This window comes from Rhagoletis pomonella, unplaced genomic scaffold, assembly GCF_013731165.1.
Source record: "Rhagoletis pomonella isolate Grant_MI unplaced genomic scaffold, Rhpom_1.0 Rhpom_scaffold_00012, whole genome shotgun sequence".
Classification (NCBI taxonomy): Eukaryota; Metazoa; Arthropoda; class Insecta; order Diptera; family Tephritidae; genus Rhagoletis; species Rhagoletis pomonella.
The window spans coordinates 6,012,351-6,020,772 of NW_023458566.1; the positions used below are offsets into that span (position 1 = coordinate 6,012,351).

Consider the following 8,422-nt stretch of genomic DNA (forward strand, 5'->3'; position numbering starts at 1 on the left):
AAAAAAAAAATATTTATTTATAAAGTTTAAAATTTCTCCTGTGAGTAGAAATTTATAAATCTAATGAATGATGATCTCATCGAAGTCGGAGGCCGAGAAAATGATACCCCTTCTTTGAATGTCTGCATGCTATTTTGAGACATATTTGCTTGGCGTTGGCTACTTAGAAGATACTTCCATTCAGATCTTTTTGTCGCCAAAACGTACTTGCCAAGAGATGAAGGAAATTTGTTCCAAAATACATCAACGTCATCATCAGGGCTTTTACGAGCCTAGTTTTCACATATCCAGCAGATTATGCAGCCAAAAGGCAATGTTTCTCCTTACGATTTATCATTTTCTGTAACCATCGCACTAGTTTTAGTATAGTTAAAACAAAAAACTCAGCAATATCCGTCTTGGGTTAAAGGCAAGTACCCTGGAAATCGACCAAGCCTAACCTGAACTGTTTAATTTAGAGAGTCGTTTTTGTCTCATTTTATGGCACTCCTACACACGCATTCGAAAACTGAAAAGTATGCAGCACCAATAACTATATTTATTTTCCCCCTAGCGTTGGGTCCATTTTAAGATTTCCATATTTAATAGCCATTTATTTCAAAACTACGTTGAAAGACTTATGTACATATGTAAGTAAGTACTACATGTTAGCAGTGGAGCAAAACAGAAGCACACACATACAAGTGCATTCATATACACGCAAATGCATTCAAATTCATGTGAATATGCCGGCTTAAAGTGTTGGTGATGTGATTGAAGCGACAACAAAAAAAAAAACAACAACAAAGCTTTGATTTTCACATAAATTAAAATGAAATACCCTGTTGCATATGCTCGAATAGAATAGCAAAATAGAACTATGAAATTTACTACATACAAGCATATATACAAACATACATACATACATATGTATATTCGAAGCTCAAAAAAGAAAAACCGCTTACTACCCGTGCTCCCCGACCTACCACAGTTGCATCCCTTCGCTGGGTGAAGGTGGCGGCGGCGGCGGCGCCGGAAGCCAACACAAAGAGTTGGTCAATTTTTATGGGCGTTGCGACGCATATTCACCTGGGCCGCTTGTTGGCCAGCCACAATACAATGTGTACGAGTATTGACCACCACATCACCTGTACACATTCTTTGGGGCACTCACTGTGGCATGGCTGTGGCATGGCGGTGGCTTCGCTTGTACACGCATTGTTGTTCTTATTGTAGGTGTCGCGTGCTACACACATATGTACATAAATACGAGTTACACAACACGGTAACGGATGTTGTAGGCACGGAAGGGGCCCGACGTTGATAGTGACACTGATGATGATGAACTGTTTTGGCGTTTTATTGCACTTTTTGGTTAGCTGCAAAAAAAAAAAAATGTTTTTATTTATTGAGTTCCGCTACATTTTTCGTACATTTTTGTTTTTTGCGTAGTTTCTATCTTTTGCATAAGGTATGTATGTATATTTTGTGCGTTCCATTTTTTGCGTTTTATGTTATGCGTCCGTATTGCGTCAGTAATGGATTTTTATGCAGATTTTTTCCGTTGTGCATTCATCGACATTAATGCACGTTTGGGAATGTACCAGAATACCAGAATATAGGATTTACCTATGTACAAATGTATGTATATGTATTCTATATTTTTTTCGCATGTAAATTTCACATAAAACAAATAACAAGTGGGAAAGCATTATAAACTAGAAAGTAGTATGTAAAATCAAATACGAAAAAATTTATGCAATGTTAGTTGCAGGCAGTAATGAAGTTTCAAAATTTATATCTGTCCGGATTAGGTAACTAAAATAGAATTTACGACGTAGAGTATGGCACTCATATGCGGGGAGATTAATTTGATTTTTTCTTTTGCTTTTGCTCAAATAAATTTTATATGCCATTAAAATACATAAATACATACACATGTACATTAGGGTGATCACTCTTCATACAAAAAAAAAATATCGATAGGGTTTTTCCATCGAAAATTTTAAATGTATTATATGTACTTATACATATTTATGATAAAAGCCTATAACGAAGAAGCAGTTTCTCACGGTAAATATGGAAAAACAATTGTTTCCATAATGAAAAACATGGTTTTTGAAAGCATGCGCATTGTTTTCTTTCAAAATTAAATCGTAAAAAACTAATAGCAATTTATGGTTCTGATATTTTAGGCCCTTTAAAAATCCCGGATCCGGAGGAAGAGCTCTTATCACCGAAAAAAACATAAGCGAAATTTTTTTCAAAATTTCCTTTTCGATGTTAAAATGCATTTAGATGCGCTAGGAGCATATCTACATCCTAAAGAAAATTTTGGAAAATATTTCGCTTATATTTCTTTGGCGGTTAGGGCACGATATGTACATTTTTTTCTAATTTTTGTATTAATTTTAAAAATTTTTTTATTTTTTCAGTATTGCTTGCCTTCTGCACACAGGAATCTGAAGCGACTAGACGTGTGATGCGCGGACGTAGAACACTTACACGTCGCTATTTTAGTAAGTATCTAAGTAATAAAAAAATAAAAAATAAAATAAAATTTTTTTTATATATTTTTAAAGTAAAAATGTTCAGAGGAATATTATTTTAACAGCTTTTGTAACCAGTAACTTTTACGTTCCAATCTGAAAGCCGAGCCGATCGTAAAGCTGATTCCAATCGACGCTAATCGAGATTAGTAATTGTGTAATTTTATTCCTGATCATGCAAGTATTATTTAAAGAAATGGAAGAATATTTTGCATCGAGCTCTGTATTGAATGGTTTTTTAAGAAGAAAAAATTGGAATTCATCCAATAAATGTAAAACGAAATAAAATTGGTAATTTTTTTTTATCCCAAAGAGTAGAGCCAGAAAAAACTTCGCCAATAAAAACATCAATATTCATGATTTTGCTTTAAATAACTAATAACCACCTATTATAACAAGTAATTTTTAAGAAAAAAACAAAACCGACTTCAATTCTCATATAAAAATTTAGGAGTACCGTTAATTTTTTCATGATCCAGTGATCGGATCTAAATTGAACGGATTAATATGGGACCACCTCTGAGACACTACCTTTGCGATGTGAAAAGAATTTTCGGAATCGGTTGACGTGGTCCAAAGTTAAGCGGTAAGATACATAAAAAAAAATAAAATTAAAAAATTTTCCGACGAATTGATAACCTCCTCCTTTTTTTGAGGTCGGTTAAAAAGCGGTCCGTTTCGGCGCGAGATCAAAAACATTCGCAGAATTTAGCTAGCTAAAAACCCTAAGTACACTGACAGAAATATTATTCAATACGCTCTACGTCTTCCTCTTCTCTGTAGCTGCGGCAAAATCGTTGGTGAGACAAGTTAACCTCTTAGCATGAGGGTCCATAATCGCTTTTCATCGACAATTTCCCAGATATGCCATGTTCTAGTTTGACAAGTGACTAGCAGTAGTAGGTATGCCATCTTCCTGGGCAGAATTCACTGCGCATATTTTTGTCTACCGCTGGCAAGTTTAAAATTAATTTCTGAGCTTTGGTAGGGGTCAAAGTAAGGGCTTTTGTGACAATCTGTACTCGTTCCATTTTGGCTTTGGGCATAGTCTTGGCCACCAAACGGTGATTCGTAGAACAGGATAGGTCATACATGATATACCTTCGCATTTCCCACTTTTACATATAGTCGCATTTCAGACGTACAAGCCGATTATAGTCCTCCTGGCGCGGGTTTCTAGACTTCCCTAGTTTCTAGTAACTCGGTCTATTTAAACTTTCAGATGTTTATCCGGCATAGTACGTCCTTTGCTGCTTACTGTTGGAAGGGAAAAATTTTATCCATTCCCGTATATTTATAGCTTTGAAAGGCCATTATAGCCAACTCCAGCCTGTGATGGCTTACGAGGTGTCTAATGAAGCGACCTAAGGGACGAATGGCCTCAGTACTTTGCTACGCGATGATGTTCAGTCACCGTTGTTGCAGAAGCTACACCAGAATCCGCGTTGGGCTTGCTCTATGGTCATATTAAATATTTTGAGGACATCCTTGTAAGGTTGCTAAAAACCTGTTATCTAGGCTTATTTGCCTTCAGTGCTGAAATCTCCGGATCCCAGCAGTGAGGTTATTTTGTCCTTCTTCGGGAGGGTGTCAATCCATTACTTCCAGCACTTCCTTTGTGGCAGAGCTAACACTGGTAGGAATGTTGCCACGATTGCTTTTAGTATGATAGTATGATCGTAAGCTTAAATAAAATTAAATAAAAAATCGTTTGAGCCCCTTAGTTCACGATGGGAGTTAGAGTCTGGCCCTAGCATACCTCAAGTCTCCTAAAACCAAGAGGTTGTTTTTATTAGTCTCTTTTATAGCTTTTAAGTCGGTTGTTCAGAAAAACTGTGCAGAAGTGTTTCATGTAGGTCGTTATCAGCTAGAGAGCATGACTTTCTGTATAATTTGTATTATTCGGGATTTTTCGAGACTTTTCAGACTTTGTTTCAGATCTTTCGTCAACTTTCAAGTAAAAAAATAACACTAAAATCTCAAGTTTGCTTTTTTTTACTACCTAAAAAGTATGAAGCAAAAAAAACACTGATCTCTTTCTGCGAAAAAAAAATCTTGCAAGCATTAATTTTGATTTTCACCTAAAAAAAAAATAAAATGCAAACAATTTAAACCCTGTTTCTTGCTAAAAATAATGAAAGTTAGTTAGCTGTAATTTTATGTTCCTACATCCTATTCTTGGTATACCAAATCAGTTTTAAAATCTTGTTTGCAAACCAAGTCTTCAAATTACATACATATGGATTTATTTAATAAATTACTTCTTTTTCTTACTTTGCAGCTGGCCTCGCTATTCCTGGTTGGCTACTGGCCGTACTTATAGGCATTGGTGAGCTTGTACTTGGCGGAGCACTCTATTTGGCATTGAATCGTTTTATACTAGCCAAGTCAGTACAGGAAACGAACACCTACACACCAGCAAAGCAAAGCAATGAAGTTTAAACAAAAATTATAAATACATAATTTGTTTAGCGAAATACAACACAAATGCCGATCATTACAAAAAAAACTAAGTACCTAAAATGCTAACAATGCATTGTGTGAAAAACAAACCTGCTCAGGACGAACGGAGAAAATTCACAGCTGCCTCAATTATAAATAGTATAAGCAATATATTAATTTTATGGCGTTTTCTTTTCTAGTATTACTGTTGCATTTATTTTACCCTGTGTATGTTCTTTTCTTAGCAATTGGCGCATAAAAACATTTACTTAATGATGCCACATTTGCATTGAGAAAATAAAACATTAGTAATGACAATAGTAAGCAGCGAAAACGTATCAACAGTATCCACTTTAAGTTAATTAATTTTTTGTATACTTCATTTAAGTTCTTAAAATAAAACGATCTTTCTGGATCTAAACGCACGTGTGTATGTATATTTCATAGAATTTCACAATTCTTTAATGCACTTATTTTTGTCTATTTAAATGGTTTCCTTTAAAGCACAAATTTACCTTTGCAACGTCCTTTACTCCATTTTCAATTAGTAATCTCCTTGTTTACAAAATCAGTTGCTCTTTCTGTACAATCATACACATATGGGAAAGCATTGTAGTAGTATACTAAATTCTTAACATAACATACGTGCTTTTGAACATTAGGGTGCATCACTCTCCATACCAAAAACAAAATATCGGAACTGTTTTTCCATGAGACTTATAAAATTTGTTATACTTAAAGTTATCCGCAAAAAATTGCCGGAAAATATTAAGATTTAAAGACAATTGCGAAACATCTAGTTTTTTATAAAAAAATAAATAATTTTTAAAAATCTTTCTTCCAAAAAAATCACCACACACAGAAGTTCTTAAGCTTAAAAGATATTTTCAAATCGACCCAGCTCACGTAAATCTTAATATTTTTCCGAATTATTTTGGCGGAAATCCTTAAATACCATAGATTTTATAATTCCGATGGAAAAACAGTGCCGCCACTTGTTTGGTGAGGCACCCTAATGTACATATTATATATGAGCATAACTCCTAGGGTGTTCGATTATTCGCCTTTTCTCGAAAAAAAGGTTTTTGATTTATTATATTTCAAATTAAGAAACTCAACTCCCATCCTTTGAATTCCATCATCGGTGATCCCATGCCAGCTATCGCATACGAAGAGCTCGAGTTACTTCGTGAGGCTGGCGATACTTTGACACAAGTCCTTTGACACTCCCATTAGCAAATCCCTCTCCGTGCGGCGCAAACCCGTCGGAGAATGAAGACAACATGCAGTCGACTCACTAATTTAGACAAAATTTAGTAGTCTTCTAATCGATTTTCCTTAATTCTTTAATAATTTTCTGCAGTGCAAATTTTTCTAGTATTTACTTAGATATAAAATTGTTAAAAATCTTCTATGTTCCATTTTCTATCAATAAAATAGTTAGAATTTTTAGATTCTGGTATGTAAATAAACTATGTGACAAACCCGGTTTATGCGATTATAAAAACCCGGTTTACTCGGAATTTGAAAAATTAAGATTTCAAAAAAATCGACTTAATTTAAAAAAAAAAACGGTTCAAACCGGTTTGGAAAAACCGAATCAATCACCCTAATACACACCATTGTTATTTCATTTAGCTATTGTCTACTCCCCCCTCTCTATCTTCCTTCGAAGCCTTTCACCTTGCTCATTTAGTTCTTTGTAACTTTTTCCCCTTTAATGCGGCTGCTTATCTCGATAATGTACTTTCATTACCTATTTTTAATATTTCTACATTGCAGTTTAACTTTGGTAAAATGTTTTTAACTTTTTAAAATTTTTTATTTTATTTTGCTGTTTTTGTTAATTAAAAACTTTTCTTTTACTTCAACCTCTGCTGGTGTTATTGTATTGTTACTTTGCAGCTTGTTTATTCCTTTTGGGCTCCTTTCCTCTCTGCTGCACTTTTGCCTTTTACACCACTTGCCATTTAATTAATAAACGCATCTCGAAAACTTTCAAAGTAGCAAAGTCCTGTCTATTGTACTTAACTTGACCAAAATGTAACAAAATACTCGCATGACTGTATACATATGTACATATGTATATACTTACATACGCAAAGAAGCACACACAGTTATCTACAGACAAGTTGTTTTATTTATTTGTTTGTTAATTTGCTTTTGCTTTAGCCTGTTGCAACAATGTTTTGGAAAGGAAGTAGTATCCTAACAGCTACATACTTCGGGCGCCCAGCTTAGCATTTAAATTGATTAACAAGAGTTTTTTATAAAATAGACTTCAAATTTTTGAACAAACATCGAAAAAGATCTTGGTATTTTACAATGAAATTGTTATTGTCGTATAATTTATGTTATGAACATTAGGGTGTGCTTAAAATATCAATATCTAAATTTTGTATGCGGTACATTTGTTTTATGTGCAAAATAAAGACATCCACAAAAATTAAAAAAAACAAATATTTAATTATTTTTTTAAATCCTAAAAATTATATACCGATAAAATTTACATATTATTGAAACTTATTCATATAAACTCATAAACTCACTGACCTAAAGCTGACCAATGTCAAAATTTTTCTCGAACTTTTGCAATTTAAAAAAGTGCAATATTTTCAAACCCCGTAAAATCTTTTTATAGTTTTGAATAAATTGATTTTAATACTTTAAGGACAACCATAATGAATATGCTAAATATGCACTGGAATGCAATTTTTCGATTTGCATCGCCGCAGAATCACTCTTTAGGACAAGAGCTACTTTGGACTGAGTTGGAAATTGGGAAAGGAAGTCCTATCTTGACGGAGAAAACCCATACTCGATAAGTCAATCACCAGTATTAGCTTTATAACGATATCGCCGTAGTGCAGCGAATTGAAATAAAGCGGCTCCGTTAGCGTGGTCATGTTAAACGAATAAATACGAACGCTTCAACTCGAGGTACGCTCGTGTAATAAAAGAAGACAAGGAATGCCTACTGAAAAGACCAACCAATAATCATGTTTACATTTCCCTTAAGTCCTAATTCTCTATAAAGTTCTTAGGAACGATCAATTATAGGCAGCGGACACACTAAGCCTCGTTCCTCGTATGCCTTCTCCCACCCCTGTAATGGATCGCCGGTACGGTTTCCTCACATTCCTTTCCTTCTCTATCTCACGCCTTCTCAGGTCACAGGCACCGACTGCAAAAAAATTAATCTGTCACGTAAAGCTGGAGTTTTGTGATGTCGGCCACCTAATTTCCTCTGAATTTTTTCTGGGCTGATATCCAAATGAATAAAGCTGCGTCGCTCTATTCACTTCACGACTAGTCGCGACTGAAGAGGATTTTGCCACAAAAGATGAAAGAGCCTACAGCGAAATGGCCGAGTACTTCGAAATAGTTACCGAATATCTGGTTTAGTCCTTGTAAATTATGGTAAAGTCAGAAGTATCAAATCAATAATGCAG

At 34.5% G+C, this 8,422-nt stretch overlaps 1 protein-coding gene across 1 annotated transcript in view; it reads left to right on the forward strand.

Annotated features, from left to right (window-relative positions):
• LOC118747430 overlaps positions 1 to 5,395 on the forward strand; it is a 12,923-nt gene extending 7,528 nt beyond the window's left edge. Inside the window, exons 2-3 of the mRNA XM_036481477.1 lie at positions 2,415 to 2,498; positions 4,810 to 5,395. Of these exons, the coding sequence (XP_036337370.1) occupies positions 2,415 to 2,498; positions 4,810 to 4,970 (245 nt within the window). The 3' untranslated portion in view covers positions 4,971 to 5,395. The remainder of the gene's footprint in view (positions 1 to 2,414; positions 2,499 to 4,809) is intronic.
• The last annotated feature ends 3,027 nt before the right edge of the window (positions 5,396 to 8,422 follow it).